This window comes from Leuresthes tenuis, unplaced genomic scaffold, assembly GCF_036924035.1.
Source record: "Leuresthes tenuis unplaced genomic scaffold, fLeuTen1.0.hap1 SCAF_13, whole genome shotgun sequence".
Taxonomy (NCBI): Eukaryota; Metazoa; Chordata; class Actinopteri; order Atheriniformes; family Atherinopsidae; genus Leuresthes; species Leuresthes tenuis.
This window is the reverse complement of record NW_027325367.1, coordinates 6,139,481-6,157,653: the sequence shown is the minus strand read 5'-3', so window position 1 is coordinate 6,157,653 and position 18,173 is coordinate 6,139,481. Positions and strand designations below refer to the sequence as shown.

Below are 18,173 nucleotides of genomic sequence, written 5' to 3'. Positions count from 1 at the left end.
CACAAAAAGCGCAGAAAACGTTGAAAGAAGCACTTGGTTCCTTATTAAGGCGAAGATACAATATTTATTCCTTGTCTCCTGGGATGCTCCGCTCCGTCTATTGTCCTCCCATTCCTCAGTGCTGATGCTTAATTTTCAAAACTTCTATATTACCAAGGGACCTACGACATCAGCCGAGAAATACCCTGCAAGTACAAAATCCGTGAGCCAGCCCCGTCCGTGCAGAGGGGAGACGCTCGCGTTCCGCCAGCTTTCTACCGTTACCGAGAGCGCGCGAAGGGGGACTTTTCCATTTCTCTCGCTTTGTGGGGATTTTAAGGCATTTTTTATTATTATTACTATTATCATTCGATCGGGCCAGAGAGGAGAGGAAAAAATACGGGTTACTTTGGAGAAAGCACAATGTCAGCGACCTTCCCCGGACTTGTCCACGACGCAGAGGTAGGCTAATTTATTTACTTAACAGCCTTTAATTCTGTTCAGTCATAGCAGGCGTGTAGAAGAAATATAGTTTGATTTGAACGGAGTTAAGGAAGCATTTCATGGTCAGCTTTCAATGATATATAGCTGTTTTTATTGCATGGATTTAAAAAACAAATTAAAGGAGAAATGAGTCGCGCCTCTCTCTGGAGCTGCTGGTAAAAAAAAAACGGGGCTTTTTATTAGTGTGTGGAAGAAAATGAGGCAGTAAACAGTGTGATTAGTACATTTCAAGGCGGAACACTCTCCGCTGTGTCTCACTCTGCTTACCTCTCATCCAGCACGAGCAGCAGGGCTGGGACAGTGAATTTGCCAGCAGCTCGGTAATAATAATAATATATAACAGCATGCCTTTTAAAACGATGCAAGGAGAGTGACAGGCATGCCAAAGGGAGGGAAGAAAAAATACCGATGGCTCCTGTTGCCGCGCCTTCGTTCCCCTCCCAGGCGCGTGGAAATGACATCTCCTTCAGGTGGTTTAAAGTGAAGAAGAAAAAAAACCCCGCTTTGAGTGTGAGTTGTGTTTTGTGAGCGTGTTTGGGAGGCAGAGAGAGGCGACACCGGCTGATGCTAAATGACACTGCTCATATATTTCCCTGTCTCTTTATTATCTTGTAGATACGTCACGACGGATCAAACAGCTACCGGCTCATGCAGCTCGGCTGTCTGGAGTCCGTGGCCAACTCCTCGGTCGCCTACTCCTCCTCCTCGCCGCTCACCTACCCGGCGCCGGCGGGGACGGAGTTCGCCTCACCCTATTTCTCGGCCAACCACCAGTACACACCCCTGCACCACCAGTCCTTCCACTACGAGTTCCAGCACTCCCACCCAGCCGTGGCCCCGGAGGCCTACGGGCTGAACTCGCTGCACTCAGGCCAGTACTACCAGCAGATCCACCACGGAGAGCCCGCAGACTTCATCAATCTGCACAACGCACGCTCGGCCCTCAAGTCCTCGTGCCTGGATGAGCAGCAGCGGCGCGAGCTGGGCTGCCTCGATGCTTACCGGCGCCATGACTTGTCGCTGATGACGTCACACGGCTCACAGGCCTACGGCGTCGGCATGCACCACCCGGACCAGAGGCTGCTACCTGCCGCCGGTCTGGGCCTCCCTCCGCCCGCGGCAGACGACCTGCAGGTACCGACGGCCTCCATCTATCTTACCAGCTAATTATCATTCTCCCTTCTCCTCAAGGCCTGAGAACCAACATGATATTATGCCCACTTTTCTGTTTTTTGGCTTCTCTGCTCTGTTCCATAATAAGACAGTAGGCTGGGATGTAGTAGCTTGCTATAGAATAGAAAGAGAAACAGACCTTGACTGAACAAGACCCAGTGTCCCATGTCCCTGCCCTACTGGCCTACTATTGAAACCCCCAACCCCCCACCCCCCTATTGTACCAGCCACACAGCAATACCAAAATATTGAACAGAAAGACAGCGCCAGATGTCTGTCTGTCTGCTTCTTCTGTCTGTCGTCTGTGACATTCACAAAGCTCTGTTGGCCTATAGTTTCTCTCCTCTCAGGGACTCTATACTTCGGGGTTAATAATGTTGGATATCATCTTGAGATAATTTTGTTTCCAAAGCAAACGTGACTGTACAACAGGCTAAGTAAATGTCAAGTCCACACGGCACGGTGCCTCTGAAAGGCAGGCCTGTTTTCTAAAGGTTAATTGACTGGCAGTCTATACAATCCTATTGTGAAATCCTCCCTTTATTTTTCAAGAAACGCACGTGACCCATATTTTACATAATTCTTTTCGATGTAAAGAAATGGCCGAGATGAAAAGGGATTCGCACGGCTCTTGAGCTTGTGTTTGTGTGCAAGTGGGTGCGTGTGTCCGGCTGTCTGCTGAGGCAAAGAAAAGCCGCTGGTTGCTCTATTCTCCGGTAAAGGGCGGATTAACGGATCGGGATTCAGGGCACAATAGCCAGCTCGAGCACCATAAAGCACCGTAGTTTATCCAATTACCGACTTAACGTCAATCAACTTTGTTACTTATGCAGCGACATCTGAGCTGCTTAAAACGCGGCTCTAGTTAAACACAATTTAACACAGTGACACATCATTTCAGCCGCGTTAACTGTTTACCAAGAAGCCTTAATTCGTCTGGATAAAGTCCCGCTTTTATCGACAAGTAGAGATGCTATTCGGACGCAGGCAAATAGTAAACAGCGAAAACATAATATTTTAAAAAATCAGTAAAATTAACTGTTAAATTCAACGGCAGGAGACATCACAAGGATTTAAAAAAAAATCATATCCAATATTTTTCTTTCTGATTGATTAAATTTATCAGATGTATGTTGTAATCTGACGATGGGTAAATAACAAATTGTCCCTAAATAATTATAATATAGTAATTATTAAAGCAATATTTAAATAATATTTATTAGTTCTGTCTGCTTAACATAATGGTTATTATTATTTATTTTATTTCTTCTTTTCTTTTTGATGGGTGACGATTTCACTATTTTAATTCAGAAAATTCTGCATTGGATTTAATTGATTATTTTTATGGGAACAAAAACAAGATGCAACACTATATGATATTACTCATTCTTGTTTGATTTATTCACTTTTATTTTAGCTGTAATTTACTCATTCTTGTTTGATTTGTTCCCTTTTATTTCAGGTGTAATTTACTGATTATTTTAAAGGACTGTATTTTATTGTAAATATTGGACTCATTCTAAGCTTTTGGGACATAAAAGAGCGCAGGTTTGACCTTTTATTTGGGAAAAGAAAGGGACGGCTAGTGAACCTGAGCTTGCACGAGGCGGATGCATGAACGGAACAGATGCGCCTATGGTCTCGTGCAGCCCGGTCGCATCTTTGAGCGCGTTAAAGAGATTTTCATGCTGAACAAAAGCAGCTGCCACACCTTTCTCCCGTCACTAAGCTAATTCATGCAAGACCTCTGCGTTTTGTATATTGATTCTATAATCACTTTAGCTTCGGAATAGAAGAAAAGACACAGAGCAGGAGCTGGTTAAGAAAGAGCTGAAACAAGCTCCTTTTTCTCCCCCCAGTTTATTTTAATCAGGGGCCTTTGCACGGGCCAGGCCTCGAGGCTCGCACGGGGGATTAAGCGTTTTCTGAATAAAAAGCTCGTGTTCTCCTTTTTTGATAACATCGTTGATAGCTCGCGAGTCTGATCTGGACCAAAATGGCGTCGCTAACAGGTCTCCATGTATGCAAGCCTATTTATGTTGCAGTCAGCTTTGCACAGTGATCCACCAACAGGTCGGTGGCACCAACAAACCTTGGACGCATTTCTTAGTATGGACGAGTTGCGCTGTCCGCGGCCATAGTCTGGAGCCTTTCGAATTTAGCTCGTTTCTGGATGAGCCGTTTGCTACATCCTTCATTTAACTCTGCCCTCAGTTTATACTGAAATCCTCCTAAGTAATGTCCACTTTCAAAGAAAAAAACAATTTCCTTTCACATTTAGAAAACTGATCCAACAGGACCAGGATTTGGACTCTATAAGGTGCCGTTTTTGTCATCCTTTTACTGGTAAGAAGCTTCAAGGGGTTTTTGAGTGACGCAATCTGGATTCAGGTCACTCCAAAGAGGTGGAAAGAAATAGAAAGGGACACCACGAGAATGACGTCTAAATAAATAAGTTAAACATTAACTTTACCAACATTTTCTCACTTAAAAGCTGCAAATAACTAAGGCTATAATTAAATCTATGACCGTGCGTTCAATGCAGACAAAGCTGTAAAAATCAGAATTCTGGTCTATTAATTAATGATATATCATCAAATGGACATGTAATTATCATATTCATCACACCAGTTTGTTGTGAGAGGGTTTACGCCTTTCATTGATTGGTTCTTTGATAAGGGGATTAACACCTTGGTTATTCACGTGGAATTTTTGCACCTGTAACAAGAAACCAAAGCTTTTAATTTCTGCCTCCGAAGCCTTGCAGCAAATGTTCTCTAGTAGTGTAAAAAGTAGCTCCTCCTAATAAGTGCGTGTCTCCGCAGGGCTCCGTGGAAGCACAGTGTGGGCTCGTGCTGAACGGCCAAGGGGGCGTCATCCGGAGAGGTAAGGCCCCCGTTTATTCTCTCTGTTGTTGTACCGGAGGCCGTGAACACTCACGGCTCGACACGACAAGACAGCGAGCAGACAGACAAACAGGCGGAACACTCCTCTCTTGTCTGCTGTCAACATGTTACAGCAGGAAGGGCCCCATTTTCTCGCCTGTTTAAACACTAACACACAGTGGAAGCGCAGAGACAGAGCTCCCCACTGTCACTCAACACCTCCGTTTCAGTCATACTAAACTCTGTCAGTGACAATTAAAATGTCAACAACGTCACGAATTAATGAGGCCTCATATAATGCTTGAATCTACATTTGATGTATAGCAGCTCATCAGACACAACTTCTAAATGTCGAAGGAGAAACCGACTCGTTTCTCCTTTGTTTAGATGAAACCTCGTTTGATTTAAGACCATAAATTAATCAAATATTACAATAATCTTATGTATCTTCAGTCAAAAATATGAGAATAGGCATGATCAAAATATATTCCAACAGACTAAACAGAGTCCACTTTAAAGATTACAATCAGATAACAAATTGAATGAGTTTAGATATTTTCTTTTACACAGTTTGAGTAATATGATGTAATCATTATTTTTTAAACTATATGATCATTACTGGTTGCTCTGAATGTTGCAAACATCATTGATTTTTTTTAAATGGAGAATTGTGCCATTTTATTATCGTATTTTTATGTGTTGCAGCCCAAAGTAAATCAGAAAAAAAAAATCACACATTTTGAGGGCCTTGTATGTTTAATGTGAGGCTGCAGCGGCAGCCCCATTTGCTTTGCTGATGAAGGCGTTTGAGGCTGACTCTGCAGGTTAGGATGTGGGTGTGGGCTCGGCCTGTATCAACACATAGCAGGCCAGCCAATTTCCTCACGAGTGGGTATAAAACACGCTGTGAATCTGCTTTTCCTACATGAAAGCGTGCTACTGTTTCTTTTACTGGGGACTGTATGTAATTTTCCTTACAGAGAAGAAGGCTGTGTCTCGGGTTTAATTTTTCATCAGCCCTGCCTAGGTGTTGGGGCTTTTCTCTCGGATTGACGCGGGAATCCCTTCGCTATCACTTTCGGTTAATGGTGCGCCGTATTTGGCCCTGAGCTCAGCCGCTGCAACCATCACAACCAATAATCTTTGCTTTACCTCCCGCTCCCGTATCGATAGCTTCTCTAGCCTCGGGCGGACGCTTTGATATGGTAATGCCGAGCGGGGCCCCGGATTCAGCCGAGATCATATTAATGTTGTTCTTTCTGACTGCGGCTTTGGCGGCATGAATATTCACATAACCTTTTTCAAAAGAAAATCACTCAAGAAATGCGGATCCTACTTAGGAGGAGTCGTCTGTGTTTTTAATCACCCTGCTATCCCTTTTCCAGTTCAGCTCTAACAGCAGCCTCACAGATCAAGCTGATCTGTCAGACGCGCGTCCCCGCTACTACATCACGCGCACTCACATCTCTCTTTACTGTCAAGACTTTGGCGGGCTTTTTTGGAGCTATAAACACTGTTGTTAAAATATGAGGGGAATGGCATTTGGCCCTTGTCTCTTTTTCTTTAATTTTCGTGGCAAACTCGTAAAAGGCGCTTGATTCCGCGTGTGATCCCGCCCGCCGCTCGCGCCGCAGCCCGAGGCTACTCTCCGTTGCTTAAATACCGTTATCGCCTCTGGGCCCGCGCGCTCAACTGACTGCACTACCGGCAATAGCTCTTTTCGATTGCCCTTGGCAACATAAAATACAAACTACTTTGAATCAAAACATTTTTAGGGGAATTAATATGACGTGAACCCGCGGCTTTCAGAGACGCGCGCCCCTGTCAGAGCGCGTGAGCTTGACAGACAGGTTTGCCCGGTTTGTGTCACACGTAGACACAGGCGCGCTGGACTTCACGTGCGCATGCCACACGCGCACGCACACAGAAACACACACGCAAAAAGGGAACGAATCGCAGCCTATCAGTCGATTTCCTCGACGTGCAATCGTCCATTTTTGACAGCCAGAGTAAAACACACAGTCTTTAACAAAGTGGTGCCAGCTGTAGTCCAACGGGCCTTTGTTTCCACACCATTTGTGATGTTACAGCTGTGCGGTGGGCACGAGCCGCTGTCCAGGTGCTGGAATGAAAGGTGCAAGCTGCTGTCCATGGTGCTGAACCTGGATTACACGTTTTTTTTACACCACTGGTCTAACTGCCTCACTGTGGCCAGAAAATGATGCGAATCTAGCACATTTCTGTTGACTGTGAATAATAGATTCCAAGAGGAAAAAAGTGTTAAAACTGGTTATACAGAAAGCTTGTGGTTGGTGGCCAAATTGTCCACGATGCCCCAAAAAGATTGTCTTGTGCGGCCAATCTTCCCCTACAGCATTGTTCCACTCGGCCTAAATGGCATAATTTTTTCTTCATTTCATCATATCCAGCATGGTCTAATAACAAAGCGACACACCCTGCTGTTAGGTTTGATAATGAAGCAGATGAATAATAGAATATAGCCTACAGTACATCTGACAGAAACCTTGGGTTTCAGCTGCTTGGGACGTTAGTTCAACTGAAAGTTTAATAATAATAGGCCTACTCAGAACAGTTGATATATATATTTCAGGAGCATCCAGTAACACTGATTCAGATGCAATTAATAATGTGAAGGAGCCTTCGCAATCATTTATTCACACATTCAGGAGCCTCAAGAACACAATGAAATCAACTCGGTAGAAGGTGATTGAAAGAAGGTTTTCTTTTCCCCTCCTGGGAAAACAGCTCTTACATACAGATTAATATAGAGTGGAGACTGAAATATAAATATATGTGCATAATAGGAAAAAAAGCATGCACTATTTAAGAAGCAAAAGGAAGTCTAGTGTTTAGAGAAACATCATGCCAGTGTAGACTGAAGGTAGCTTTATGGTCCGAGTGTGCATTTTCCATCTCAATCATATAGGGTGTCATTTTAGATGATGATGATGATGATACTGAAAGATGTTTACAGACTAACCATGAAGAGCAACTGTGGATGTTTCTAACTGTAAAGCAGCAATAAGTAACTGTTCAATGATATTTTTTGTTTCTTTGAAGTGTTTAGAAAATTGAAAAGCGGAAGTTTATATGTAAAAGGTTTTGGACTGAAAACAGGCTTGAACAGTAAAATCTTAACACAGACTGGATCTTCTGGCTTGGAGGCAATTGTTGAGATAATAAAGGCTTTAAAAACTAAGCATTTTATCTATATGTCAACTTTCTACTTGATTGTTTTAATTACTGCACCAAACATTTGGACAAGAGACTTCCTGATTAATCTGTTACAGTTACATTTTTCCTTTGCATCATCTTCTGTTGTGGATTTTTTTCAAATAAGTACCAGAGAGACCTCATGCAAAGTGTGTAAACCCACCCTCTGCGAACAAAGGTGCAAAACAGTCTCCCTGTGTGCTCACAGTTCCCTGAGGAAGCATCCGCTAAAGCCTGATCCTGTGGAACTTTTCCACTGGAAAACACGTGTGTTTTCTACAAGAGTAGACATTATGTGAGGAATGCTAATCCAATATTCAAGAGCAGTGATAGACATAAACTTAGGGTTGATGATTTTAGCTGAGTCAAAGCTTTTCAAGGTCTAAAATGATTCCATTGGATACATTAGACCTGATAACATAAATGCTAAATGCACTGAGATGAATTCTTTCTGCTCTTGTGATTAAATATACAACAGACCTGCATTTGCAGGATCTACTGCACAACAGGTAACCCCTAAAATTAAACTTTTGTAGTACTTATCAAAGTATTCTTTTTTTTTTTTCTTGATACTCTACTGATTTCGTACCACTATACTATTGCATGTTTTGATGGTGGTTGGTGCAGTTAGAGAGGTTAAGTTTAAAGCATTTTGTTTACGTTCAAGTGCAAACTGTGGAAATGAACGCCGAATTCCTGGATCTACATTTTTTTCTTTCAATCTTTTATATTTGTATCCTTCCTCAACTCTTGCACAGGTGCTTCGGACATAATATTTAAAAATAATGATAGCACTCCAGTGATAAATGTGCATCTCCACATTTCTTGACCCTCTGAGCTGTTTTGTCCTGCAGATCATACAAAATACAACATCACAGAGGTTTAGTACATTTTATTTTATGTACTGTTAAAGCAAAGAACACTGTATTTAGAAAGCACCAATGCAGCAGTTTAAATTCCTCCAAAAACTTTTTCACTGAAGTATTTCAAACTATGATGGTGGTTAATGTTAAAAATTAAATTAAAAATGAAAGAGAAAAGTTACTTTAAAGGAATATATCATCCCTATATTGAAGTTCTGTCATTATGAACACACTCCTCTGATAGCTGAAACACACAATATATTCAAAAAGGCAACAAGTGCTGCAAATCAGCAAAAAGCAGCTTTTCCATGACCTACAGTCCCGTTTACGGTTATGTTATGTTAGTATTGGCAGCGGCCACTTTTTACACACCAATCTGCTACTTTGTGCTTCAACTGACAGTAGAGTTAGAAAAAAACATATATACATATTTTTTTTTTTTTTTTTGTCAAATTGTGGAGTGATGTTGTTGATAACAGCTATGTTGTGTCTGTGTGCAGGGGGAACGTGTGTTGTGAATCCGACAGACCTGTTCTGCTCGGTCCCGGGCCGACTTTCACTGCTCAGCTCCACCTCAAAGTACAAAGTCACCATCGCCGAGGTGAAAAGAAGACTGTCCCCGCCAGAGTGCCTCAATGCCTCACTACTGGGAGGCATACTGCGCAGGTGAGTGCAGCGATCGGATGATAAAACCAAGGAAAAACAAATAATTATTGGAGCTTCTTTAGTGACTCCAAATATAACTTCGATGATTAAAGACAGAACAATGATTTGTTGACTTAAAAACAAATCAAACTCATCAAACTGTTTGTAGAGTTCTTGTAGTTCCACTGCCATTTTATCTCATCTTATTGAAATATTATAGTTCTATATGCTCACATTTCATCGTGAACCCTTCTGTTCAACACTGTTTACAGCTTCAGATGATTTTTAACAGTAACTACAACTACAAACAATTATTAGGAGTCCAGGCCCAAAATATCCTCTCATAAATCCACTGTGACTACTGGCTAGTCCCTTAATGAGTTTAAGGTAAACTGTTTCAACCATTCAAGAGATTCAGCATCATCTGTTGAGAGCAAGAGACAATAATTTTCATACCAATAGGATTATATAAGTTAAAGAGTGCGTAAATTTGACTGTAAATGGGCAAGAAAAGGAAAAAGGAATTACTGGCAGTGAGTGTAAAATGATTAACACAATACAAAACCTAAATTTCAACATCTACTTGCAGAAATATGCAATACTCAGTCTGTTAAAATGTTCCTCTTTAATTGTCTACATCCTTTTATGTCTTTTAAAAATATGTAATAATATTGCAGTGAGGACATGAGAGTGATTGTTTTGGCAATCAAATCCCCCTCAATGTTTTTTAAGCCTAAATCTGGCTGCTGTGCATTGGAGAGCACTGCCCAAGTCTTTGTAGCCGTCACATGAAACGGAGGATATATAGCAGCCCCCACAAAGACAATTGTAGGCGAAAAAGAGCTGGGGCTGCACGCGCCGCCATACCCAGGGAGCCAGAGGGAGGCGAGACCAGGCCAAAGCATGCTAGGATCAGAGGAACCAAAGGAAAGCAAGAGTTGCCAGCGCTGTATTATTGATGAGGTGGAGAAAAAGAGAAGGGGGGAAGAGGAGAGATGAGCAGAGAGAATATGGCTACCAGACAAGGCATCAACAAAATAAATTAATGGAGATGTTGATCTTATCTGGAGTAAAAAAGATAACACTGCGGAAATTAATCAGAGATGAGGATCTGGAATATCTTCTTTAAGCATGGAATATTTTTGTGATGGAGTTTTGTCATTTGGCAAAATCTCAAATCCAAATTTTTTTTTTTAACCAACAAAAGAATGTGCTGAAATGAAAATGTAGGTTATAAGTTTAAAGCTTTGGGACAGAGCCAAACATTTTTAAAAATTTCACATGAAAGATTTAGAAACATCAGTGATTGTTGTTGCTCTCTTTACAAAAAATGTGTAACCATATCCATCTATATAAAAAGATTATCTAATATATCATGAGCTATAATCTTGGTAACCCTTCAATTTTGTGCTTATATCTCTTAATTTGCTAATCCAAAGAAAAATCCCTATTTGTTCATCCAACTCATCCACTTGAGTTTATTCAAGCTTTTGTTCAGATCATTTGAAAGATGACTTGGTGATGCTACAGTGATTCAGTCTTCTAGTGTCTTGTGAAGTTCAGCTGTCTGATTTTGTGAAATGTCTGATGCAAAATTATTTACTACATGTCCACAGAGCAAAGTCGAAGAATGGCGGCAGGTGTCTTCGTGAAAAATTAGACCGTCTAGGCCTCAACTTGCCAGCAGGACGGAGGAAAGCTGCCAACGTCACACTGCTCACCTCCCTGGTGGAAGGTAAGTAATTTTCATCCACAAATGTTTTTTGTTTTTCAGTTCACAGTGTCATATGCTCATTAAATGTTCTGTTTTGTATTTAATCTTTTTGGCACTCATCTCATCTGTGTTTTTCCTGTGTTTTCCTATGCTCAGGTGAGGCACTCCACCTGGCGAGGGACTTCGGTTACACCTGCGAGACAGAGTTTCCCAGTAAGGCAGTGGGGGAACATTTGGCGAGGCAGCACAGTGAGCCGAAAGAAACCAGTGCTCGCAAGAAAATGGTTCTGGCTACAAAGTAAGAACACAAACACACCACATATACACTGGAAATAAAGATTAAAAACAACCATCTGAAACTTTTGGAGCTATCTCCAAGTCTGTAAATGGATAATAAATTCACCATTAATCTTATTGAATTGATTTTCAACTCATAAGGAACCATGGTGACACAGGTGTAATAAACGACAGAGCATTACAGAGCTTCAAAACTACATGGTGGAACTTGAAACAATTTTCAGAAATGTGATCCATGTGATTCATTTGGTTTAATATCCCCTATAATTCTCCTTTAAGGAAAATGGGTCTAGGTTCTTATGGATTGACAGGGTTAGATAATGTTTTACTTAAAATATTTTTTTTCATTTACAACCAATATGTTGGGATAATTACATGATAAAAAAAATCTCATTAACAGAGGATCACCTGTAGTCTTAGTTCAATATTTTGTGTTCACACATATTAGGCAAAAGGTATTGTGTACATAATAGCCCCCACTGATTTCAACACTGACAGAAATCCAGAAAGTGTCTGTAAAAATGCTGAAAACCACGCTCAGCCTCACATTGGAAGATTTTTGGTCATGATAGTGATAGTAATACAGTTTTGCTCATCTTTGCTTGGAAATTAACTTGTGTTCGAACATGATTCAAACCAATGAGGATGAGCCTAAGAAAGAAAAAAAGCTGAGATAGCGCTGGTTTTGTTGGAGACAGATGGTAAACCCTCAATCCCTCCCTCCTTATGTCTGTCAGGCAAATCTGTAAGGAGTTCCAGGACTTATTGAGCCAAGACCGTTCTCCTTTGGGCTCTTCCAGACCGACCCCCATCCTGGACCTTGACATCCAGAGACACCTCACACACTTCAGGTAACATACACAATGGTTTGTGAAAGAAGATTATGAAAAAGCTTTAAAGATGATGCCCATCTTTAATGCTTCTGACCATCTTCATTTTCGAAAGACACAGCTGTGCAGTTTGATATTTGGCACAAGTAACAGGAGGAGTTGGCCTTGTTAGCAGAAATGTCATGTCTATGGCATCACCAGTTGCAGAACGCGCACAAGTTTTATCAAGAAACAAAACAGGGCCACAGTGTAGACTGTTGGGTAGAGAAACAAAACAGGAGCACAGTTTTACAAACAGCAACAGATTGAGCAACAGCATCTTTCTTGTGGCTTTAAATCCTGTGCTGAGAGACGAGTTGTAATTGATATTCATGTGAATGTATGTCTTGAGATGTCCTAGTATAGATGAAACAGTATCACAGTGTAAAACCTATGCTTCAATTAATTTCAAGGCCATTCATCATTCTGCTGTTACCTTGCAACACTGTCGTGCTTCTGAACTTCAACTGGCTTGGTCTGATTTTATTTGATAGTGAATTTCAATACGACTGCTGGTCATTGCAAATACAGAAGTAGATACAGAATATTCAGTTACTATATAAGTTATGGCAGTCATGTTGAATGACGTGCTGGGGCTGTACTTGAAGCTTATTTTCCTCATCTCAAGTTCATCACAGATTGCGAAGCCCAGGAGAATTTGATTAAATGTCCTGATATTCCACACAATGACCCAAAACTGGAAAATATGTAGTTCAGTGTAGATATAGACAAAGAAAAGCAATAAATCTTTATAAAAGAGTGTAATGTGTATATGTCACCCGTTCAAACTGTACAAAATTCACAAAACTCCCCATTTCCCCATTGATCACTTTGGTAAATAGGTTGAAGCTCCATAATGGCGTAAGAAGGTCTCACTTCATCTCTCAGTACCATACAAAACCCCAAAATGTTCAGCAATGTTAATTTCCTTTAGTGTGACTCTGTTGTGATATACATATTTCCATCTCCTCCCTGACAGTTTGATTACTCACGGGTTTGGCACGCCAGCAGTCTGTGCAGCTCTCAGCACCTTCCAGACAGTCCTGAGCGAGATGCTCAACTACCTGGACAAAAACTCGAGTGGGAAAACGAGCGGACCCAACGACCAACAGATCAACAACAGTTCAGAAAAGACACAGCTCCGGAAAACAGCCGAATCCCAGAGCAAAGACGGGAAATCAGAAAAGACTGAGTAGCCCACACCCACCTGGTCCCCGTGCCTTGGAGCTCTGCATTTAGGAGTGTGTATATGTGTGTGCGTGCGTGAGTGTGTTTGTGCACCCTCATATTGGATTTATCAATTCCGACACATAACTACATCTTCTTCGAGACATATTTATTGTTATTTATTTATCTTATGCCTAAGTGTAACATTAACTGAAGTGTCACAAACAAGACATCTGGATGTTTGGGTGAAAATAACGCTTCCTGTGACAGGACAAGAAGAAGCTTCACCATGGAGACAGTAGTGACTCGTCTACAACTTTTGTTTGTTTATTCATTCTGACAACAGGATGCAAGCATCATCATTTTGCAGGACAGGGATGTGAACGGCCAATTCAATAAAAGCATTGCACACACAAAATTAGGGTTTGAGGCAGTTTGATCTGAAGCCAATATAATTAAGATATAGAGATCTGCAAAAATGCAATAACCTGAAACTGCCCCACCCCATGAAGGTTAATTTAATCTGTTTTATATAAAAGAAATTAAAATAAATCTCTGATTTTAACCACAACATTTCCAGTTTTGCTTCGGTTATAAAGATTAAATAATTCAATTTGGAGGCATTTTCAGCAGATCAAACTTAAATACAACCCCAAGCACAAATGCAAACACGAACACCCCCTGTACCTGCACCAAGGAGACATATCTTAATTTTTACTGGATGCACTCAATGCCATAGCAACCTGTGTGTTTACAATGTGGATGGCAGAGAAAATGACACTGTTTCTGGATGTGAGGATGATGAAAGCCACCGCCTGGGGTAGGCTTCACTGAGGTGTGTGTGAGTGTGCTTTTCTGTGTGAATGTATTTGTGTGTGTGTTTGAGAAAAAGATGAAGAGAATGGGTCCAACTCAGCCATTTTGTAAAAGGTGACTTTGCGGTTGCCGTCGTTACTCTTCCCTGTGCATGTCTATCTTTGTACACTCCCCAGATCGCAAGTTTAGCCGACACGAGCTCTCCGACTCGCTCATGAACATTTGTAAAGATATATATAAATATTTAAATTACTTTTCTTGTAGGCTTTCAACTATATATATGTTAAAACCCTACCTTCTAAAATGCCGGTGTTCAATAAAGACAGTTGCTATGTGTTCTACAATTTACTCGTGCTTTATCATGTGTTGTGCACAAATACACATATACATGCTCCATTTATAAACATATATACGCATATAAGAAAGCAACAGAGTAAGTAGAGACAAAATAAGTATAGATCAAAGTCAGTGACAGAGAATTATCCATAAAAATTCAGTGTTAAAATTATGAAAAGCCAGAGTTCCTCTCTAATGTTGTGAGAAAGAGCTCTACCTACAGAAAAGTTCAAACACCCCCTTTGTGTTCATCGGGTTGTGCGTTTTCTCTCAGTTTGAGTGACTTCTGTCAGGTTCTCTGTTTATTTTTGTTTTTTGTAACAATCTAATGATAAAACAGAGCGAGGAGCAGCTGCCTGCTGGCATCTCCATCGGGGATCTGCGGGTTCTGTTTACTCTTTAATATTCCAGTCATTTGAAAGGAGGTCACGTTCGCTGCATAACACAAAAATACATAATCAGACAGGATGCATTTACAGTGATGCCTGCACTGGTTTGTCACCCCGGATCAGTGCAAGTGGAGCCTCAGGTGGAACAGTAATGGCGGTAAAGAGAGATGTAAAGGAAGGAAGTGACACAGGTGCAGGATACTAGTATATTCCCAGTGTTGCTGGTATTGTTTGGTCTGTTGTCTGACAGATGCTCCAAACATACACACATGCAGTCAGTGTTTCCCCTTAGGTGTACATTTTTAAAGCAATGCATTACTGCAAAGTAACAACGCTTTATATTTTATAGATGTTGTTTACAGCCACATATTGTATTGCTTCAGACGAGGACACCGAACAGACCCTTAATGCTACTTTCTTGACCAAAACCCAAGCTGGAGTGTTTGAGTAGTGCCTATTTTACAGGAAGATTACATAAGACCCAGGTCAAATTCCAGGATACTTGGTAGAGAGTTATAGCACGGAAAAGGGAAGATCCTATTAGATATTGAAGATCGGGATCGCTTTCTGAAAATTGGGCAGAGGTCATGCCAATATGCACTCCAGTCACCTTCAAGTGGCACTCTAGTTGCCATCAAGATATTTCTTGCTTTGGTTCTGGAATAAATGTACTTGATTCATCAACTGGTAGACTTTTCATCGCCAATTTTTTAAAAGATTTTTGAATCACAGTAAAAAAATACCAACATTGATCTTCAGGATTCTAAAACATGAGAATTTGCTCCTTTCTTCTGTGCTTTTATGTTTTTAGACGTATGACTGGACAAAACACGAAATATGTAGAAATAACTACTCAACGCTTGGATTTTTTTCCGGTGTTTTCATTTAAAAAAAAAATAGATAAAAGAAAGTAGCTTAAAATCCAAATTAATGAATGACAGGCGAATCTTGTGGTTAATTGATTTAGAAACTAAATCATGTTTCCTGACAGCTGCCTCTTTGTAAATCATATTTCCACAGTGTTTTTTAAGCAAAATTAAGATTCAATCACAAGCAGTATAAATCATGCCTTCAAATAAAAAATAAACAAACCTCAGCAATTTTGTTCATTTCTTCAGTGGCTTCTCAGATATTATGTCAAACAATTGAATTTATTGTGTTGGAGATAACACACACTTCCTGACATTCACACAGCCTGGGTTTACACTCGACAGTATTTGGCCACTTTAGGGGTTAAACAAGTTCATGAGAGTTTAAATGACAAGTGAAATTTAATTCACAATATTTTCTGGCATTAGATGAGCTGCATATACGCACAGATGCCAGTGTTTTGTTTTGAGAGAGTTATTTTGGGAAGGAACATCAATCATATGAGTGGCTGATTTGGAAGTATCACGCAGATATATAATGAAACTCTGTATGTGAAGATGTAACAGACTGACGTGTATGAAGCAAAGCAGCTCTCTAAATTGGCTCTTTGACGCTTGCTGCATCTCACTGGAGGGTATGAGCATCAACAAATGAGCAAAAACATGTGTACTGTACAAACCCACCCACACAGTTATATGTACACAAACATACACTCAGACGATGTGACTTATTAACACTTTTCTTTGTTATTATTGGTGTGATAAACATATAATGTGTAACATCCCAGCTGACCCCACATCAGAATAATAAACAGTTTGATCAAAATTAGCTGGAGAATGAAATCAATACATTGCCTCTGCTTGAGTTTGTGTAAATTGACAAACGGACGTGAATGAATCACAACTTTGACAAGAGAAATGCATAATGTGATGGGGCAGCCGATGCATTATTCACACAGACTATTGATCGCATTACAATGCAATGTTCTGTTATCACCATGTTAGGCATCAGCACATATTTTCACCTTCATTATTTTTTTCTTTAAGTCTTCAGTCTGTTCTATTGTTTATATGGTGATTAAATCCACTTATTTTATCATTTCAAAGTAGTCCTGTTACTTTACATTCAGGAGGGTTTAACATGCAGAAAAAAACATTGAAATACACATCTTTAACTTCGAAATGCATGCAAGAACACTGCCATTTATATAGAGGTGAATTAAACAGTCTGAGGTCTCAGTGGGACTGTAACTCCTGCTGGCTGAGCCCCACAGTCACGAATACCAAACTCTGCTAACTTCTAAGCCCCATCTCTCCAGTCTTTCTCCTCTGAAGCTATAACCTCCCTCCTCCTTCTGCTCCTTCTCATCCCCCTCATCTTCCCCTGCTTCTCTGCTAAAACCTCTTCCTCCTCTGTCCTGATCCCATTCAGTCCCAGGAACCTTCAAGGCCTTTTCTTTTCTCCTGCCATCTAAACTGTCCTTGTCACACGCTGTCATCTCATGCACAAATACACACCATCCGCATCCCAAGAGCCACTGCAATTCATTTAAACTGCAAGACAACAAAGAGATGGCAGAACACTCCGTTCTCAGATAAATGATGATCAGCTACTGCCTCTTTGGTTTATTTGGGAGTTGTGCAAGTGCATATAAATTCAAACATTAGAACTGCCAGTACATACGACTTAAAGTCATGTTTTTCTAATGTTTAAATGACCATTTTCGAGCGTGTCTAATAATATCAGGACATTATTCTCATCTGCATTTCAGACCAAACTAAATAAAAAATTATGTTAGGAGCAATCAATCTAACAATACTGAGGTATAGATTGTCAACTCTTTCAGAGTCATTATTTCCACACTGACAGGTTTTGTGGAGCTCGAGGCTGAGCTCAGGCATACCTTTAATCGGCTTCTTTCTGTGGGGTTCTAGTGTATCCTGGTGGCCAATAGTTAAACTGCAGCTGTAGATTTGCATTATGTGGGGCTGAGACGACAACTTTCACATCAGGTTATGTTGGGAAAGAATTGTTCATAAACAATAAATTTAAATGAATAAATAAATAAATAAATAATAAATGAATTGTTGTGCTAAGTGAATAATCAATGTTATGCCTCTGAAACACAAAATAAAATGTAATTGTACCTGTTTTTGTACATCAGACTGCTTCATAGTCTCGCCATACCTTTTTAAAAGTATCAAAAGTGTTGTTAGCACATCACGAGGATGAAATATATGTTTTCCAAAGAAAGCTACTGCCGTTTGGTTTTAAATGCTTCACACTCAATCAATTTATTGCTGTCTATTCCTTCTATTTTCAATCATAACTAAATAATAAGAATTCACCCAACTTCTTCATTATGCTGCTTTTCCCCAGACAATAATGACCTCAAGTGTGATGCACTGGGTAGATGTTTGGAGTGAACTTGT

General features: G+C 40.5%; 1 protein-coding gene across 1 annotated transcript; it reads left to right on the top strand.

Moving 5' to 3' along the window:
• The first annotated feature begins 402 nt into the window (after positions 1-402).
• Positions 403-14,462, top strand: tfap2d (transcription factor AP-2 delta (activating enhancer binding protein 2 delta)). The gene is made up of 10 exons (XM_072362901.1): positions 403-441; positions 762-803; positions 928-993; positions 1,099-1,617; positions 4,482-4,542; positions 9,139-9,304; positions 10,900-11,018; positions 11,154-11,295; positions 12,032-12,145; positions 13,143-14,462. The coding sequence occupies exons 1-10, from the start codon at positions 403-405 to the stop codon at positions 13,357-13,359; spliced, it is 1,485 nt and encodes a 494-aa protein (XP_072219002.1). The 3' UTR covers positions 13,360-14,462.
• Positions 14,463-18,173: the final 3,711 nt, after the last annotated feature.